At 46.8% G+C, this 19,447-nt stretch overlaps 1 protein-coding gene across 1 annotated transcript in view; it reads left to right on the top strand.

Moving 5' to 3' along the window:
- RNF216 (ring finger protein 216) overlaps positions 1-19,447 on the top strand; it is a 69,548-nt gene that overhangs the window by 43,513 nt on the left and 6,588 nt on the right. The window contains exons 14-15 of the mRNA XM_062503524.1: positions 11,618-11,715; positions 14,042-14,264. Of these exons, the coding sequence (XP_062359508.1) occupies positions 11,618-11,715; positions 14,042-14,264 (321 nt within the window). The remainder of the gene's footprint in view (positions 1-11,617; positions 11,716-14,041; positions 14,265-19,447) is intronic.

Genomic DNA, 19,447 nt, shown 5'->3' on the forward strand with positions numbered 1-19,447 from the left:
GCATCACACTGACTTTTTTCCCCCAAGCACCATTGTGCTGTTAAGACCTGACAAACAGGGTCAGGTTAACTTTTACTTCTGGGCTCATAATCTGTTTTGTGGTTTCCACCCAATACTGCTGCATTGTTTCATGTGATTCTGAAAGTGAAACAAAAATAAAATTGCCCTGTCAGCGTTTTTCATTGATATATCTGAAACACGAAGTTCAGTGTGCTGCTGGCGAGTGGTTTTTCAGTGCAGGGGCATCTCACCTTCATCTGTGTGTTAAGTGAGTTTAAGTGTGGCTGTGGTTAGTGGTGTAAATGTAAAAGAATGTTTTTTAATTAAAAAAAAAAAGTGAAGGTAATGTTCCTGAATGAAATAACTTCTGAGTCCCCTTATTTTTCAATTGAGCATACCCGTAGTTGAGCTCAGGAATTCAGAATATATTATCTGATGGAAGAAACCTAGAGGTTTGTTAAGCAAACACAAACATTGCCTTCTTGATGTAAATGAAATGTTCAACTTGTTCATTCCAGCAGATATATCAGTAGGATTGTGTGGAAAGGAGCATATTGGGTCACTAAGGAAAAGGATGCATCTGCAGTGCCCTCACAGAGCAGGGGAGCCTGGGGTAGAACTCCCTGAACTGCCTGTTTGCTGCTGCTGTTATTTTTCTTTCCCTTCCCTTTTGTGTTCCTTCAGAATGAGACATCTGTGCTGCTCCACTGTGCTGGTGCCCACGTGCATCCCTGACGGAAGCGGGAGAAAAGCCCCTTAATCCTTATAAGGGGGGACAGCAGTGGCCTCTGGTGTTTCCGGAGTTTTAAGGAAGTCACTGAAGTTCCTCTTAGTTGAGTCCCCTCTACAGAAATGTGACAGATGGGTCTTTTCCTTTTATGGCCAATAAGTCTGGTTTCCCTTTGCAATAAAATCCTGGGTCAGAAGTGGGAAGCAAGAAGTCGGGCAGGAGGAAGGGGCTGGTCTTACCAGAGCCCAGTGGGTGGGGATGGATTTGCAACATAGCAAATTCTAGGCTAAAATAAAGCCAGTTACGACATCGACCCTGAGGTGATGGGTTTGTTTGTTTGAAGGGTGCAATAGATTTTTCAGTCTTGTTGCTTAAGACAGCAATTAGGAATTGTGATTCCCCTTAATTTCATGGGGAGAGGTTTATCTGGTCCAAACCCAAGATGGTTTTCAGTATCTGATTGAGTTTAGATAACGTTGATTGAGTCTAGATAAGCACGGGAGAACAATACACACTTATTCTCTACAGTCTCCTTTACACCAAGTGAAATGTCTTGGCTTCTTATGGATGTCTCAGAATAGTTTTCTTCCTGAACCCTGAAGAGCCATTTTCTACCCCAGTTAATGTCTATGCCTGGTGTTTGGCACTGGTGTCACTCATTAGCTGAGAACAGGTAAAGTCCCTCTGGGTGGTAATTGCTGATGGCTTGGACAGCCAAAAGCCAGCTTTGTCAGCCAATAATGTCTTTTACAAATCATCCCTGGCTATAAATGGTTTGATGAATTTGAACCTTAAAAGTATTTTTCTATTAAAGTCAGTCTCCTGTTTCTTGCTCAAAAGTGCTTCATATCCTCTTTCACTAGGTTATTGCAAATGGCTCATTTGGCACTCGGTTAAACTGCTCCTTTTTTAAGTGGTACAGCTCATGTTTCTTCCATGCAATACCTATTGGCTGGCGCTTTATTTTTGGTTCTTATGTGGCACTTGAGAGACACAAAAAAAAAAAGACAGTAACTGGTTAGGAGAGTCTCTTGTGATCCTCCCAGTATTGTTTCATTCCAGCAACTCCTCACTAGATCAGTGTCCAGTTGCAGGGATACAGTTGGGACTTCTCTTTTGGAGAAAGGTGTTTCCATTCCTTGCTGATTGACAGTGGGGTTTGCTGCCATGGAAAACCTCTTCCCCAGGGTCGTTAACTGGTCAGCAGGAGCTAAATGCTTCTCCACTTGCTGGGGAGCCACTTTGGAAGTGGTTTTCAGTAGCATCCGGATGTTCTTCAACTCTGTTTTAATGGTGGTGTGTTTGTGATCATGCTTTTTTCTTTTTTCCTGCCTATCCTTGTCTTCACAATAGACATCCTGGGAAAATGAGAACAGGATCTGGAAGTTGCTTCGAGGCTGGGGAAATGGCTGAAACCGGTCTGTGTCTAAATACCTCACTTGTGCTGCCAAAATGGTGGATTTAATCTTTGGGGATCCCACCCTCTGCGTTCTTGTCTGTGGCTTGTACCCCTGTGAGGGTGTTGGGCTTAATCCTTTCAGAGGGACTGCATGTACAGCATAGTTTAATAATCCATCCTTTGGAAACATAACCCAACAACACCAGTTTTGGTCCTTACTCATATCCAGCCATGCCAAAGCTCTGTGTACTTGCAGTTCTTGTATTTTTTCCTCCTGTATGGGTGTAGGAGGAGGGAGATGATTTGTGTGTGGTAAAGGTGATCAGTGGACCCCCATGCTGCACCAGGAGCATCATTCCTCTGTGGCCTGGGGTGGCTTTTTCCTGAACCAAGGATTCTTCCCTCAAAACTGAATTGTCATTAGCAGCACAGCATGAAATATTCCAGTTTGTTTCGCTGTTGTAGTTGGGTCATGGCACAAATTACTGTTGCTGCTTGGGAATGAGCTGGGTCTCAGAGATCCCTGGAGATGAGGTGGCTTGTGCTTTTTGGGGGTTTTGAGGGTTTTTCTGCATTTACAGATAACAGGCTTACAACATCTCTGGTTTGTAGACAAGTCATGCCATGCAAATCATTGAGCAGCGTGCTTAATTAAACTCATGTGCTCATGCAGGGGAAGAGAGGAACTGGTCTGTCTGATGGGTGTTGGTGAGCACAGCAGAAAGGGAACTCTCCACTGGGGATTTCACAACGCCGAGGCTGCAGGGTGCTGTTCCAGGCTCACTCCTGTAGTGTAGGTCTGTGTCCCACACAGTTCTGGGAGCCCACAAACCTTGCAGGGGTTCCAGGAGCTGTTCCTGGCCTCTTTTTCTCAGCCTCTCCTGCCTGGTCTCACATGGCTGTGCAGAACTCAGCTTGTCTTGCTGCATTACCAGCTGTTGCTCAGAGCTGCTGCAGGTGCAAAGGCTCCCTTTGGAGTTGCTAACTCAGCTTAGCTTCAATGTCTGCAGATCTGAGGTGGCTTTTTTCTCTTACTCCAAAGCGTTTCCAAGCCCTGCATTTTTTTCCGCAACTAATAAAAAAAGTGAGTTGAAAGGGATTATGTGACTTAGCTGAAAATTAAATTACAGGTTAAACAATTTTTCTACTTAGAAGACAAAACATGTCCTGAATTACCCTCGTTTGGCAGGACATTGCAGCCCTGCTCCATTAAGCTGCCCGTCTCCCCACGGGAGTTAAGGAGGCTTTGATCAGCTTTGGTCAAGATTAGGCTGGTCTGGGGTCAGTAGCCACTTGGCTCAGTGGCCTTAGGTGGCTCTGTCCTTTTTGCCTGGCTCCTTGTGGGTCTGGTGAATTCTTCCCAGTGTCCCTCTGTTCTCTGCAGCCTTGGGAAGGCACATTGCATCATGCAGGGCCAAACGACCTTACCAGAACTTTGAAAAACACCCACAAATTGTGGGTTTGAGGGTTTTTTCACCACTTCTTCACCAAACAGAAACCCAGGCTCAGCTGGTGGGTGCTTTAAGTACAAGAGGGAGTGGGAACATCACCCAGGGGCTCTGTAAGTGGAATCAGTAAGTTGCCAGCACATCTGTTTCCCTGATTAGTCTTCTGCTTTGTTTTGCTGTATACTTGTCTGCTTGATATATTTTATTATTGTTACTGTTATTCAAATACTTGTACAGAATAGTAGGTTTCATGCTGCAGGAAATCCAATGCATTTCTGTACTGGAGCTCAGGTGTGAACTCTTTTACCACGTGGCACCACTCGGTCATTTTGGCTTTTTCAGAGGTTCCAGCAGACTGCTCCAGGGCCGTGGGTTTTGGTTTCTCCACTGCCTTTTTTAAACACAGCAAACAAGCCACAGATGACTCAGTGTCACCTTTGTGAAGGTGCAAGATGAAGGTTAGTGGTTCACAGAGCCATTTTCATGCATCTGTGGTAAATATTGTTGCTATAAATATTACAGTTACAGGGCTGGCTGCCCTGTGGTTCAGTTCAGGGGTGCAAATGTGTCCTGTCTGCACAGTGTTCATGTGGGGAGCAGCAGGCAAGAAGTAAATTAAGTACATAGGCATTAAAGCAGTAAATCATCTGAATTTCTGAGTTTTCAAGAAGGCCAGTTATCTCTTTGCATTCTGTTTTCTCTATCCTTGCTCATTCCCCAGCATTTTTTCTTTTTGTTTTTGTTTAGTCTGGCCTGTTTAAAGCTGGGAACTCCTTACTTTGGGGGTTTTCTCTCATTTGGGTTTCATTTCCCAGGCAACACAAGCTGTGCTTGCCCAATGTCTGAGGGTGGATTTGTACCCAGACCAAAGTTGTTTACCAGCATCAGTTCACCTTCCCCCATCCCTTGCTGGGGTTGTGATGATCTGGAGTGAACTTCTGTTGTAGGTAGGGATTGCAGTTAAAAGGCTCAAAATTGAAAACAAGGAGTGTTAATTCTGCTAAATTACCATCAAAATTGCTATAATGCAAGGACTCCTTAAAAAGGGTTGTAGGTGTGTTATATAAACCTGAGTCTCCATGCAATTTTTGATGGAGGAAAGGACATCTCAAACAGAGTTCCTCTTGCTGATCTGTTTATGTTGTAACAAAATCTGGGAAACTGTAGGGGAAGAAAAAAACACGGAAAAAATTGGACCAGGAGGAGGCTCTCTCTAGGTTCTGCTACCCAAAGGGTAGGGGTTTGTGTCTGGGGTGGGGTGATGGAAGAATTTGTTTATCATGTGGTGGTGTAAGAGGGAAGTTTCAAAATTAACTTCAGTAATTGTTCCTCCCCTCAGTCTCACAATGCATCGTTAGCAGGTACCTTTGCAAATAACATACCTCGCTTTTGTTACCCTTTACATTCTTGGCATCCCTGGGTGCAACCCCTGGGTGACCTTCCGGAGTTATCCTTTTTAAAATCAAGTTGCTTGTCTTGAACTCAGAACCTGTGCCTCTCCCAAGGTCTCTATTGTTTCCACCAGTTCCACAGTCAGATTTCATCACTTGGTGTTGCAGCTATTGGAAGCAGCATCCCTTTTTTTTGAGATTGTGCAGAGGATTACATGGATAACCTCCTGGATCTGCTCTGCTGAACTGAGTAGGGGAGCGTGCACTGGGGGAGGGCAGCAGGGGGCAGCTGCTGAGGCTTTGAACTCCTCTGCTAGTATTTAATTATTTACCTTGGCTGGAAAGGCAATAGCTGTTATCTGCAATCAGTCCAACAGATCTCAAAGCTGTGCTTGACAGCTACAGATGTGTTTCCAGTAGCCTGCGCTGGGTTTCTCTTAACTTTTTCCCTGGGAAGGAGGGATATGACCTCAGGTATAGTGATTTAGCCAACACAGTCGGTGTGAGGTCCCAGGATATATTTAACCTGCCTTTCTAAACTGGTCCAGCAGTGTTCTCCTCTACGTGCACTGCAGGTGGACTCAGGTTGGTGGGTGATGACCTCTGGGTATGTCACAGTCCCCCCTGTAGCCAGACTTCTCAGTGTGCTGATCTGGAGAGATGCTCTGTGTGACACCAACCTGCTCAGGGCTGGGGACAAGCTTTTGGGAAAAAAACAAAAATATAATTTTGGTGAGGAGAGCTTATCCTTGTGAGAAACACTTGTTTCTCAGCTCAGGGGAAGGCATCCTGGTGCGATGGATGTGTGATGCAAATACTCCAGTGTTCTTTTCTGCAGCCAACCTGCTGCTTGCACCTTTTGATGTATTTCTCACAGCCCTGGAGCTTGAAAGAAAGTAGCTTTGAAACAAACATACTTCTTTATAAACATTCCAGAGAATGAAAAAAAAGCATAGTTTTGTTCAAGTTCAAATTGAGTATGACCTTTCTCCATGAAAGAGCTGTTTCTCATACTCTGGTTACCCTGAGTGTGAGATCAAGGAGCAATTTCTTGAGCTAGTGCTGTTTCCACCTCTGGCCAGCCACAGGGGCTGTGATGCTGAGCAGCATTTCTTGTGTGAAGCTGCAGATATTTTTGCTTCATAGGTCTCTAACCACTTCACCCACACCAGCAGCTGTTCTGGCCTTTTACAGTCAAACTCTGGGGAGGGAAAAGCTTATGTTGGTTTGGTCTGTGTGTCTGAGAAGCTTCTGAATTACAGATATGAGATAGTACTAGTGATTTAGGCAAGAGGTGAGAATGACCACACATTTCTGGTTCTGGGATTCTGACAGAGACAACCCAAACCTTCATGGGAACCAAACTTGAAGGAAAAGAGTACTGAGTATCTCCAGTATCTTAGAGATGTGTGGGACTAAAATATGCTCAATTTAACAAGAACAGGCAAAACAGAAGACATTGGTTTAGTTCATCTTTTTTTGTAATGGGGTTTAATATATGGCTGTATAAATGCTTTAATTACCCTGCTTAAAGATTGGACTCAATGGACATCTTTTCCAATCTTAATAATTATGATTCTGTTCTATGATTCTTGGTGGGTTTTAGATATAAATGCATGTTTTCCTCATCCAGTCTTTAACTCCCAGTCACTCTTAGGTCTCTATTATTATCCCCCAGCACATTCTTACAGCCTAATCCAAGCTTGTGCCTTTGCTTTATTTCTCCCTGTGACCTCTCCACTCTCAGGAGGACTCGGGGCCGTGCTCAGGAGAGGAAACCTCTGTTTTTTCCCGTTTCCCTTCCTGCTCCGGGTCCCTGCCGTGTGAGCGGCCGCCGCTGAGCGGCAGCGCTGCCTGGGGATCAGCCCTGCTCCCGGGGGAGCTCCACACCCGCAAACCCACACGTGTCCTCCCAGCTGCTTGCTCTGTCAGCTTTCCAAGGCATGGCACTCCTTTCTCCACCCTGCCTGCATTTTGTGTTTGGGGTTGGTACCTGCTGCCCATTGTGCCCACTGTGTGCAGCTCCAGGACCAGAATATTGTCACACAATTCATGCTGAGAAGATTTCCCTTCACTGGGGTGGTCGGGAATCTGTGGAGTTGGGGTCACCCCTCCTTGTTCTGGGTATTTGTACGTCTCTAAAGAGGCATCTCTTACCCAAATGGATTGTCTTGGGGTGGATTACAGCCTCTTTATCCCAGCTTAACATATAGGAAATCCCAGGAACAACCCTGAAGGAGTGTGTTCATGAGAGCTTATCCATGTTTAAAGGTTGTATTCATTTAGCCACTTCTGCATCGATTTTTAGCTAAGGTCAGTGCTGCTTTATGGACAGTGAGAGTTTGCAGGGAGGAAGACTCTGTGGTTCTTTGTTTTGCCATTAACTCATCTGGTTGGGAATTGCTGCTCTTTAATTAAAGCAGCACAGTACATACTGGCCCTGAGGTGCTGTTCTGAGGCACTTGCATTCGCATCTGCTTTTGGGTAAAGCTCAGCCTGTTTGGGGTCAGCCTGTGCTATTGCATGTCCGAGAACAGGAGGAAACAGCGAATCAATCACTGGGGCTCTGTCCCGGGCTGCCTCACCTCCCTGTCAGCCAACATCCCCACGTGTGCCATGGGCAGAGACTGCTGGAGCGTGCCCCTCACCCTTCCTGGGGGATGCAGGGAATTGTGGCAGCACAAGGATTTAATTACCCAGCATATGGAGAGCTGAGGGGGGCTCAGAGCCACCACTGGGAGCAGAGGGCGGTGACGACAGCCGGGGCCGTCGCCTGTTGTTGTTTAAATCGAGTTTCCTCCACCCTCCCTGCGTTTTGCTCAGTCAGTAAATGGCTCTGTGTAAACTCCTACGGTACAAAGGGGCACTGGGAATGCCGTGGGCAGTCGGGCTGGGATCTGTGCGGATCATCTGATGTTTTTGTCCATGTGGCATTTGTTTAGGTTGCAGTTGGGAAAAGTGATTTCTGTTACTGACCGTGGCCAAGAGAATGTGGAGACTGGCAAGGAAAAGTTGATTACTTGGTATTTTTGCCCCCCTGATGAGTGGGATGGACTTTGGAGAGTTATTTTTAGTTGATGGTAGAGTGGGGAAAAAGTCTGGGTGTGTTTAGAACTGTATCAACCATTGGAAGTACCAGCAGAAGTGCTGAGAAAGGCGGTAAATTCATACAAAACACTTCCTGCCACCTTCATTATGTACTGGGACAATTAACAAGGGTGTTGAAGGATTGTGCTGCCCACACTAAAAGCCAAGTGTCCACCCTTGGCCAGGCTGGCCCTGAGCACAGAAAGCTGCACATCCACTACTGACCCTGGGAACAAAGGATCCTCCTGAACCCAAACATGTTTGTGTTAATCCTGGCTGCTTCCTGGCAGGCAGCGAGAGGAAGCAGGGCCACTGCCTTGAACAGATGTACAGTGAGGAGATTACAGGGTGCGATTAAACACCCTCTCCATCACATCCTCCCTGGCCCTGTGCAGCAGTCATGGACTGTCCCAGGCTCCCTGCCAAGCTGGGGCAGATGTAACCGGCAGCAGATTCTTAATCTCCTGTCTCCATGCCTGGTTTGGAGCAGTTTCCTACTGCCAAGGCTTCTTCAGCACCTAAAGCACCTGAGGAGCTGCCTTAGCTGTGCCTGCCTGTGAGGAGGAGTGAGCTGGGAGAAGGCAGGAGTACTCATGGAATTCTCAGCATCCAAAAAATGATGCATTCAGCTGAAATGCTGATAAAGGTAAAACACAGGTGCCCCTACCCAAACAGCAGGGTTTGCTAAGGGACCAAGTGCTGAAGAAGTTGGGAAGGATCTTTATTTTGGTGGACTGAGTTGCTTTTTGGCCACTACACTTGGAGTAGGTGATTTCAGGACTGGGAAGGACTTTTTCCCTCTGTGGTTTTAGGTGGTGCCTTATATTGCTGTAGCCAGTCTTGGGGCCGAGTGCTGCTCTTCCCATGGAAATAATCTAGGTTGGTCGCAAAAAATCAACTATTCCACTGCATGTTTAGGTTAATTAATGTGACAATGGGAGAGTATCTTCCATTATCAAACAAAGGGCTGATTCTGCAGTAAAAGAAAAAATGGAAATTTTGTGGAAATTGTAGAGTTCAGAATTGTCATTTTGTGAGACGTGCAAGACCATCATCAGCCAAGTGGGTTGGGTTTGACTCAGTAGAAATTTAAAAAGGTCACTTTTCCTGGGCAAGGGCTGTGAGCTTAGCTGTGGTACCAGAGCAGTAGTTGTTGTCTGAACCATGGGCCTCTTCCCCAGTTCTGTGTGAAGGGATCAAATAATGGGCCATTGTTTTGGGTAGAATAAGGGGAAAAAAATCACAGTAGGTTCTGCTAATGACACGTGCATGGTGCATATCCCAAGGCTGCCGTGGAGAGGACGTGGCTCAGTCAGAGGCAGCACCAGGTGACACTCAGGAAACCACAGGACTGTCCCCTTCACGGGGTGCATTGGCACAGGCACAGCTGCCTGTGGGTTTGCAGCTCCTTGAGGACAACACAACTTGGGAGGGATCCCAGAAATGTGCACAGCTGCGGTGGCCCCTGCTGTGCCACAGTCACACGGGGAACTGGATACCTCCTGTCGTGTCATCCCAGGAATCCACATGGCCCTACCTCTTCCTTTCTCCTTGCCTGCACAGAAATCCCTTTTCCTGAGTGCAGGAGACAACTGTTTGGCAAATAACAGCAGCCTGGGCTCCAAGGAGAGCATTGTTTCCAATAGCCACCAGGCTGGAGGCAGGAGCAAAAGGGGATGAGGGTCTAAGTGGCACCATCTGCTTCAGCAGGGCATCGTTTGGGCAGCAGAGGAGGCTCCTGGAATTAAGTAATTGGGAATAGCAGGCTCCTGGCTGGAAAATGTGCCAGCCCTCCTGGCAAAAAGCTGTTAAATCTCTGTTGCTGGCGTGTGGAAGCGGGTTCTGTGTAACAGGCCTCTTTTTAACCCTTGGTGTACATTTAAAAAAAAACAACCTAAGGCACTTTTGATCTCAGAATGGCATGTGGCCAGGTGTTTGGAGTGAAGGGGAAGGTGGGTCCTCATGGAGGTATGTGAACAGCTCCAATGTGATCCTCCTGTGCTGCCAACAGCCAGATGTGGCCTGCCAAAAATGCACACAAAATGGTGCCTGTTTTAACAGCTTTAGCAGGAAAACACAGTGTGTGATGAATGATTGATGAGAATCAATAGAACCCGAGGCATTTACTACCCCTTAAAACCAGTGCCTGCCTGCCAAGGAGTGCATTTGCAAGGTGAGTGATCACAAAATCCTCTGCTGAGTTTTGGGATGCAGTCACAGGCTCGGCTCCATGCTTGCTCCAGCCCTTACCCTGCTGTCTGCAAACATGTCCAGCTCACCAGCCAGGCCCAGGAGCCTTTCATTCTCCAGATGAAAGCACGAGCAGTTGGGCATCTCCCAGTGAGCACAGATACAAACAAGGCCCCGTTTTGCATCCCCCCTCCTGGGGTGGCTTCCTTGGAAGATTTGGCCTTCATCCTGTTTGTCTGATTCATGATCAAAAGAGTGTTGCTGCCTACGTGTGTCTTGAAGCATTTTCTTCTTTCATATCTCACATAAACGTCCAATTTCTTCATTAAAATAAAATGAAGGTAATGCAGTCAAGTAAGATCTGTCTCTGCTGTGGTCATATTTTGCTGATAGTGAGACCAGGGCTGGGCAAAGCTCTTTTGGGACCTTTTCTGGTGTGCAGGGGAGAAGGATGATGCATAGCCAGATGGGTTTTTCTGCCAGGGGGAAGATTGGATCTAAAAGTCCAGCCATCCTGAAGATGAAACAGTTGGATCATAAAACATGTACCTTTTTCAAGTCTGGTCTAGATGTTTTTGAATCTTCTGCAAATTAAAGGAAAAATCTCTTGTTTGACCCAAAACGAAATTGTTTTCTTTGCCCTACCAACTGAAAAAATCAGCTCTGATCCCGGTGTTGATCCGAGCTCCCTTCTCAATTGTGCCTCCACAGCAATCCTGCTCCATGCAACTTTACCAGTCCTGGATTAGAGCCTTGTTGCTAAAGAATTTGCAAGAACAAGAGAGTTCAGCCACTTGCTCTAAGTTTAGTCCGGCTATTCTGGTTAAGTTTATAAATATTTGTTTATATTCCACCTCTGTTTTATTGATGTTTGTGGTTTTAGCTGTTTGATAATTTATTTTGAGAGATTTTGCAAAACTACACACACATACATATATATGTATTTGCTTGTACACCTGGTGAAGCTGAGGTTTTGATGGAACTGCAGGGTTTCCATCAATGGTGGAATTACAAGTCCTTTGTACGAAGGTGGAGGATTTTGATCAGGAAACAAATGAACTTGATATTCTTTGGCACCACGTTTTTACCTCTGCAGTCTCAGTTGTGACTGGTGGACCTGGTAGCTGTCCCATGAGTTTTAGGTGCTTAAGATTTATGGATTCGTTTTATATCTATTTTCTTGTGCCTTGGGAAGGCGTTTAGTCTCCAACAGAGGACAGACCTGCAGACCACTGTACCATCCTGCCAGCCCCACCCTCACCTGAGAACCTGCATCTTGATGAGAGAATTTTTACAGTTCTTAAAGCTGTTAGAGGTTTGCTGGGTCTTTATTTTATTTTTTTCTTCCTTTAATATTTGTTATCCTCCTCAGGAAACGTGTCGGAAGTGCCAGGGGCTGTGGAAGGAGCACATGAATCTCACCTGCGAGCAGCTGGCTGAGAAGGATGATATCAAATACAGGACATCCATGTAAGTGAATCTCCACAACCAGGGCAAAACAGGGAGGTGGATGAGCTGGGAATCACAGTACCTTGTCCCTCAGTTTCTGCTGGCTGTCACTGGAAGGTCTCGGGGATGGCAGAGCTGAGGGGTCAGATGGCTCCCCGGTGGGATTTCTGTCTGTGAAAGATACTTGGCAGCAGATCCAGCTGGCAATTTGAGAACGTGGGAAAGTTGTCACCAGCCCAGCCTGCTCCTCTGGCTGGCCCAGTGTCTGCAGGCTGGCACCTGGTCCTTCTCCGAGGTGAGAAACCCCCATTAGCATTGCTGGGGGAAGAAGGGAGGGAGGCAGAGGAGTGGATTGAGTCACAGCCTTTGAAAATCTGGAGTGGGGACCTGCACTGTTTGCTCAGCTGCTGCTTTGTGGGAGATGATGTGTGTTCCTCCAGAAGCGCTTGCCTGTTTCTAACCAGTTTGTAGGAATTGTTAGAAAGTGCAGTCACATTTTGAAATATGCAGATGTAAATCCTGACTGTTACCCTAAAATCTTTTGCAGTTTGATTTCTCTCTGATCTACAGTAAATGACAAAATCCTCTGCCTTTAGGAAACAAGGGCATTTTCAGCCATGGAGCTGAATGTCTAGTGCAGCCAAGTGGGACTTGCCCACGTTGCCCAATCCCTTCCTCTCTGATTTAGAGTCTGTCTGGTATGAGTGGAAGTTGGAAAGCTCCACCACTGGGATTTGAATGACTGTTGCTTGCTCATCCCATATTCCCTAATTCAGAACAAAATCTTTACAGATTTGATATGACTTTTTTTCCTCTGCTGATCCTTTCCCTGTAGGAAAGAGGGATGAGAGGGAGGAGAAATGAGTTATGTCCTTAATAAGGAAAAAAAGAAAACCAACCAGTTTGAAAACCTTCAGCTGATTTTGTCTGTGGATAGAGGAGTCTGTCTCAATACAATAAAAACTTCCTTTTGAAGCCCTGCATAAGGAAAGGGAAGCCCAGCTGGAGTTCAGGCTAAACTTCCTGCCTTGCTCAAAGTTTCCAAAAAAAAATCTGCATTGACAGCATCCTGTTCAGTGGTGGAGGGAAGAGCAGCTGCAGCTCCAAGGAAAGTCACTCTCAAGTTGGGTTTTTATGTTTATTTTTAGCACATCTCCACATGCCTAGGTGCAGGTTATGCTGGGTATAGCTGTGTGGGAACCTTGGGTGTCTTCAAGGCTGGGAAGTTCCCACCTCACCATTCCGTGCTCCTCTGGTTGTGCTGATGGAGCAGTTTGTGGGGCTGTGCTGTAGCCCGGTTTGCTGCTGTGGTCCTCAAAAATACCTCCCTGCCATCTCCAAACATTTGTTAACTTTGCAGATGCACTGAAGCAGCTGGGTGGAGATGCCTGGCTAAGGATGATTCTTCCCCAGTGTCAGAAGAATTGTGCTTCCCTCCATGAAAACACTCTGGCTTTGCTCTGCTGTCATCAAATTTCACTTCTAGGTTGTGAATTAAAGTGTAACGTGATCTCCAGCGGTCAGAAAATTGGCCCTCAGGATGATAATTTATATTCTTAAGTCTTTTAATTAAATGACCAAGCCTTTCTTCATTTCTGCTCCAAAATAGTCTTGCTGTGAGCTGAGCCTGTGCTGGAGTGTGTGTCCCTGCCAGGGTGTCCTTTGGGAACAAGGATTGAGCTTTGTCCTGGACAAAGGACAAGGATTGTCCTTTGTCCAGTTAGATGAAAACCCATCCCTTAGACCTAAAGCAATAACCTCTGCAAAATGTGTGAAGGGAAGCTTAGAGAACAGAGAATGCTTCTGTGGGGAAAAATGTGATTATTTCTCAGTTACTGATTTAAATTTAACAAACACTAAGTAAATCTGGAGCATAGCAGCCAGGCTTGGAAAAGAACTATATGGTCATGGCAGCTTTATAGCCAGAGCAACAGGCAAACATAAAAGCTAGAGGTGACAGCCAAATGTTTGCTTTTCCTGAACTTTATCTCCTGGGCTGTGTTTTCCTTCAGCCAGCTCAAGCATCCATGTGCCCTTTGGCCCTTGAACTTGCATCTCAAATTCCTCCCAGGCCAGAGCCTGGTGCTTTGGCTCTCATGGAAACCAGGATCAGAGCTGCAACATGCAGCCAGTGATTGACTTTTTTTCACTTACTTTGTTCTAGAGTTGTCATGGGCTGGCTCCAAGTGGAGCTGAGCCCAGACTTCCTTGAAACAGCAATGAACTTGTGGATGAAATCGGAGGAAAGAGGAGGGGGGTTAAAACCTCGCTGGGGTAGTGTAAGAGCAATTTTATAACAGGCTGGTGAGTGCAAACACCCCTTTGCTAATTCTCCCTCATCTTGCAGAGAGGAGAAGATGACAGCTGCCCGGATTAGGAAATGCCACAAGTGTGGGACGGGCCTGATAAAGTCGGAGGGCTGTAACCGCATGTCGTGCCGCTGCGGCGCCCAGATGTGCTACCTCTGCCGGGCTGCCATCAACGGCTACGACCACTTCTGCCAGCACCCCCGCTCTCCTGGGGCACCCTGCCAGGACTGTGCCAAGTGCTCCCTCTGGACAGACCCCACAGTAAGTAACAAAGGATTTTTGTGATTGATTCTCGCCCCAGTCGCAATCACCGTTCATCCCGGCGTGTTGAAATGCACACGTTTCACTGAGGGAAAATGGTTTTAGCCGGCACAACTTTTACCTTTCCCAAGGCAGCTAAAAAAGCTGCACTGGGATCCTGCAACAGCACAGAGTCACCTCTGACCACAGTTAGGAAGGAGCTGGTGTTGCTTTAGGGAAAATCAGCTCCTGTCAGATGAGGGCTTTGGCTGGCAGCGCTCTTCTGGAGAGGGAGGCTTGTGAAAGGAGCTGGTGGGGATCAAGTGCTGGCACCAGGCACAGTAGCCAGCATTTTTGTTATTGGGACCCATTCCTACTTTTGCGGCTGAGATGGTGTTGGCATGGCTTGGCATCTGGAAGCAAGGGGAATTGTGGTTTTGGTGCCCAGTTGATCTGACTTCTGTCTGTGAATCCTGTCACAGAGATGGACACATCAGAAAACTGCCTGCAAGCCTGGAGCTGTAGTTGGGTCCATTCTCAGGGCTGTTGTCAACAGCTGCAGAGGGAGAGCTGAAGTGTAGAGTGAGCTGTGAGAGAAGCTGTAGAAATTTAATACAGCTCGTATCTGTGACAGGCTTGGGAAAACTTGCTGCAGCAAATAAGTGTCTGTAAATAGAGGTCTTCAGTGCTGTAAATCCAGGAATGTTGGAAGGAGCAGGAGTTGCATTTCCTGATTTTAGCAAAGCCGTAGATCGGCATGAATGTGGAACTGCCTTCCCAGGGCTTGCCTGAACTTCCTTTTTCCTAGTGGTTCTTTGTCTGGGGTCTCTGCAGCTTTCCAGGCGGTTCCCAGCCCCTCTGTCTGCAGGGAATGTGCACAATCCTGCCTCTGCACAGAGCCAGGGAAAAGCCTCTCTAAATCTCTCCCTTCTACCTCCAGGCTCTTGGGGATCTCCCAGCAATGTCACAACCAGCATAAGCTTCCAAGTCTTCTGCTTGCCTGCTTTTATTCCCTGCATTATTCTGTCACTGTTAGCTGTTAAACTACACACAGACACCTCCTTGCAGGCACCCCTGTAGTGTTTCTGACACCTGGTTCTGAGTTTCTTGGATTCCTGTCCCACTCCTCCCCTTCCAGCAGGATGCAATTCAGGGCTCAGCAGCACTGGCATCCGTTGTTCCTGTCAGGCTGCTGATTGTGCTGGGGGATGGCATTTGTTCAGAGCCAGAGAAAACATGAGGCCTCTCAAAAAAGCTTGTACTGTACTTTCAAATAAATAAATAAATAAACAACACAGAGAGGCCACTGTCACCAGGCCCTTTCCACCTCTCTAATTAACCAATGTTGTGGCAAAGAAAAATTTCCCACTGTCAGCACAGAGCTGGCACTGCCTGCACTTTTATTATTTAATTATTTTTTGATGATGGAGTGCTGGTGGACTGGGGAGGTGAAGCTGGGTGAGTGTCCTTGCTGCAGTACAAAGAGTGACACAAAACTCAACTGTTGGCTCGAAGCTGCAGTGATGTTGGTACCTGTGCACATGGTCCTCCCTCATAAGGGGCTTAGGGACACCAACCCAACCCGTCCAGGGTGATCCGTGCTCTCATATGGGACATGGAAACAGGAGTTAGCCTGATTGATGTCAAGAGGGAAACAGAATTTGAGTCTTGACATGGAGATTTGAAAGAGCAAAAGACGATTGCATCCGTGGTGTTCTGTCCTTAGCCAGGGATAACGTCCATCCAAGGAATGACCTTTGAAGGATCTGGTTTGAGTCTAAATCCCTATTATTTACAGCAAAATTCAGGTTTCTTTAAAATAGGGAACCTTTGTTCTTTTCCAAATGTTTAATGTTTTCCCAGTCTGAAACAATTCTTGTGAAAGTATAAGTAAACGTATTCATTAGCTTGGGTTAAAAACAAATTAAAGACAGTCCTCTAGGAATGGCAGCATCTGTTAGTCTTTGTCTCAAATGATCTTGAGAGAGTAAAGCAGAGGCTTCAAAATTTCCCATAATTAAAGGTTAGTTAAAATCCTGTCCCTAAGCTGTAATCAGGCTGGAGTCTGATTTAAAAGTATCGGTGCAATATTTGCTGGCTCCTATACAAGCTGCAGCCATGCTGTGGTAAGCAGCTTCCAGGGGGGCTAGGCAGGAATTGTTTAGTCCCTGCATTTCTTCTGGACCTAATTGATGCCCTGCACCCCTGTAAGAGGTGCCAGGAGCCCTTCCCAGGAAGCTGCTTGGCAAAAAAAAAGTTCTTGTGTCCCGCAGTCCATGTGGGCTCTGCTCTGCAGGAGCTGCAGGAGGGGCTGATGCAACATTGCCAGAGACAAAGGGATGGAGCAGTGGGAATAAAGCTGTTAGAAAGCATCCAGAGGAGAGGTGGTGGAGGGCCTTGAGGGGAAGCTGTCTGAGGACTGGTTGAGGCTATTTGGTTTGTCCAGCTGGAGGAGACTGGGGGGAGACTCATCGGGGTCTGCAGCTCTTGCTAAGGGGCAGCACATGGGCAGCTCCAGTCTGCTCCCTGTGAGCAGGGATGGGACCCAAGGGAATGGCTGGAGCTGTGTCAGGGAGGTTTAGGTTGCATACCAAGAAAAGATTCTTCCCCCAGAGGGTGCTGGGGCACTGAAGAGGCTCCCCAGGGAGTGGTCGCAGCCCCACTGTGACCATTCAGAGCTCCAGGAGCATTTGGACAACACCAGGCACAGGGTGGGGTGGTTGGGTGTCCTGTTCAGAGCCAGAGGTTGGACTTGGATGACCCTTGTGGATCCCTCCCGGGACACTTTATGGTTCTACTAATTGGCTCTGGGTTGCAGGGGCTGTGTTTGCCCTAGTTTCTAAATATCTGTAGCAAAGCTAAGGCTGCTTGTGTGTATTTCATACAGTTTTTGCAAATCCTGGGATGCAATGTGGTTAATGCATTCTGGCTGTTTGGGTAAGCCAGGTTCTGCTCTCAAATGTATTGTTTTGAATTTAATACTCATCTTTGGTCTATCAGTAATATTGCACAGAGGGGTATTTTATGCTTTAAAGTTTTAAGATGTTTTCAGTAAACTCTTAAAACCCTCCCAAAGGCCCGTCATTAAAGTTCAAAGCAGAAGACTAATCATCATGAGGTGTTTGCAATTATCCCTCCTTCTGGTGTTATAAAAAGATGATGTTGAGAGAAGTCTGTGTAAAACTTCAAATGCATCGAGGAAATGCATGAAGTGCACAATGCTGCCTTAAGGATTTGGAAGCTGGGGGGGGAAGCTCCCCTAAATTTAGGATGTGGGGTTTGTGGTGGGTTTGGGTTTTTTATTAACTGCTATAAAATGCCTCAATCATAAGCATATGGTGAATCCAGGCAATTCACAGAAAGCCATCAATATGGAATGCCTGTTGCTAAAATAACTCTGCATTTTCTTGAACTCCAGCGTGCGCTTCGTCCCCATCCCGGCCCCCCTTTTCCTGCAGCACTGCAGATGCCCTGTTCCAGTTACAGCAGAGCCTGCTTTCATCCCTGCTTCCTGCTGCATGGAGGAGCACGCCGGAGACAGCCCATGCCTGTTCTTGCTCAGGGCTATCCGCAGCTGATCTGGGAATGATTTGAAACAAAACCCCTTGGTCCTTTGGAAGCCTCCGTCGTGAAAAATCATTTCAAGTTTATTAGGAACGGCTGCGGCCACACGTACGTGGAAAAAAAGAAAGCAGTAAAGAGGCAGAAAGGGGGAGGCAGCAGTGCTGAAGCACTTTCTAAAGTAGGGGAGGGGTTGCAGAGCCCAGAAATAGGTACCAGGACTCTTGTTTTCCCTCTTTTCAGGAGGCTGCAGCCACTTCCCGGTGACACTTAATTATTAAAGATAATGAGAAGCACAGGAGATAAAAACAGAGCTTTCAAAAGCTCCCTGGATGGCACTTTTGTTCTGGGCAGAGGAGGTTTTTTTTCGGGGGAGGTTGTCTGTGTGTGACTTGCTGAGCTTTTATCTCCTTTGCTGCTGTATTTTCGCATTCCCAAGGGCAGTTTGTTTCTCCAGCAGCTCTTCCCGCTTGTTGCAGGGCCCTGTGTGGGTGCTGGATGAGGCTCCTGTGCAGCAGCATTGCTGTAACAGGCCTCCCTGCCATGAAAAGGTGCCTCTCTTAGCAACCCAGCCCTGCTCCTCGGCTAATCCAGCCGCAGACCCAGCCATCCGTTCTGCTGTGATTGGCTCCGTGCTCGCCGCATTCCCTGCCTTCAGTGGGAGAGGGCTGAAAGGAAAAGCTTCCTCCATGCCTAGAGCCTCTCCCAGCTGGGGGATGGCCAGGGCAGGCTCCCACACTGGCCAGGGATGAGTTTGTTTTCCTTGGCTACAGGATGGGCTGCACAGAGCATCCCACTGCTGAGTCTGGGGCAAAGCTCGGTGCTGTTCTGTCACTTGAAAACACAGCTGCTGCTAATGACCACGTCTGCTTTCTGCAGATAAAAAAGGCTGACTGCATCTCAGACATCCTTTGCATTTTCCTCTTGGCCACCTCCCTTCTCCCGTGATGCAGCAGAGTGTGGGGAAGGGCCACGCTGTAGTATTGCCTTGCATTTTTTCTCCAGCAGAAAAGCCGACTTGTATCTTTGCTCAAAAAAAAAAACTGCCCAGTGCTGAAAGCACCCCCCCCAGGGTTGGGAGGTTGCTTTTTTTTATGCTTTTTTTTTTTTTTTTTTTTTGTCTTGCTGTAGGCAAGGCAGCTGACAGGAAGATGACTGTTAACTTGACAAGATAAATGCCTTCAATCCACACAGCCTGTGAACAGGCCATTAAAATTATAATCTAATCCTTTATTAAGGGACTTGAACCCACTCAGGGAACTGGACACAAGAAGCTTTTGAAATCCTTCATCAGCCTCCACCCCATGTGATGTTAAAAGGTTTCTCTCCACAAAACCAGCCATAAGTGTGCTAATGAAATCTTAATTTTTGGTGTGGGTGCTTTACCCCTCGATGAATCTGTCATCTTTCTAATTACTGTGGTATTAAAAAACAGCCTTTGCTTCCAAAGAAATAGAAGTGTTTTGCAAGATTCACTAAAATAGCACCAGGACTTGTTTGTTGGGTTTTTTTTAATACTGACCTAATACACAATATGTATTAGGCAGAACTTGTGGCATCAGCTTTCTTTCAGAACATCCTAAAATTATCTTGTTGTTTACATATCATCAATTATTTTGTTCCATCTGGGATGTGGATCTTTC

This window comes from Cinclus cinclus, chromosome 16 (genome assembly GCF_963662255.1).
Source record: "Cinclus cinclus chromosome 16, bCinCin1.1, whole genome shotgun sequence".
NCBI classification, from domain to species: domain Eukaryota; kingdom Metazoa; phylum Chordata; class Aves; order Passeriformes; family Cinclidae; genus Cinclus; species Cinclus cinclus.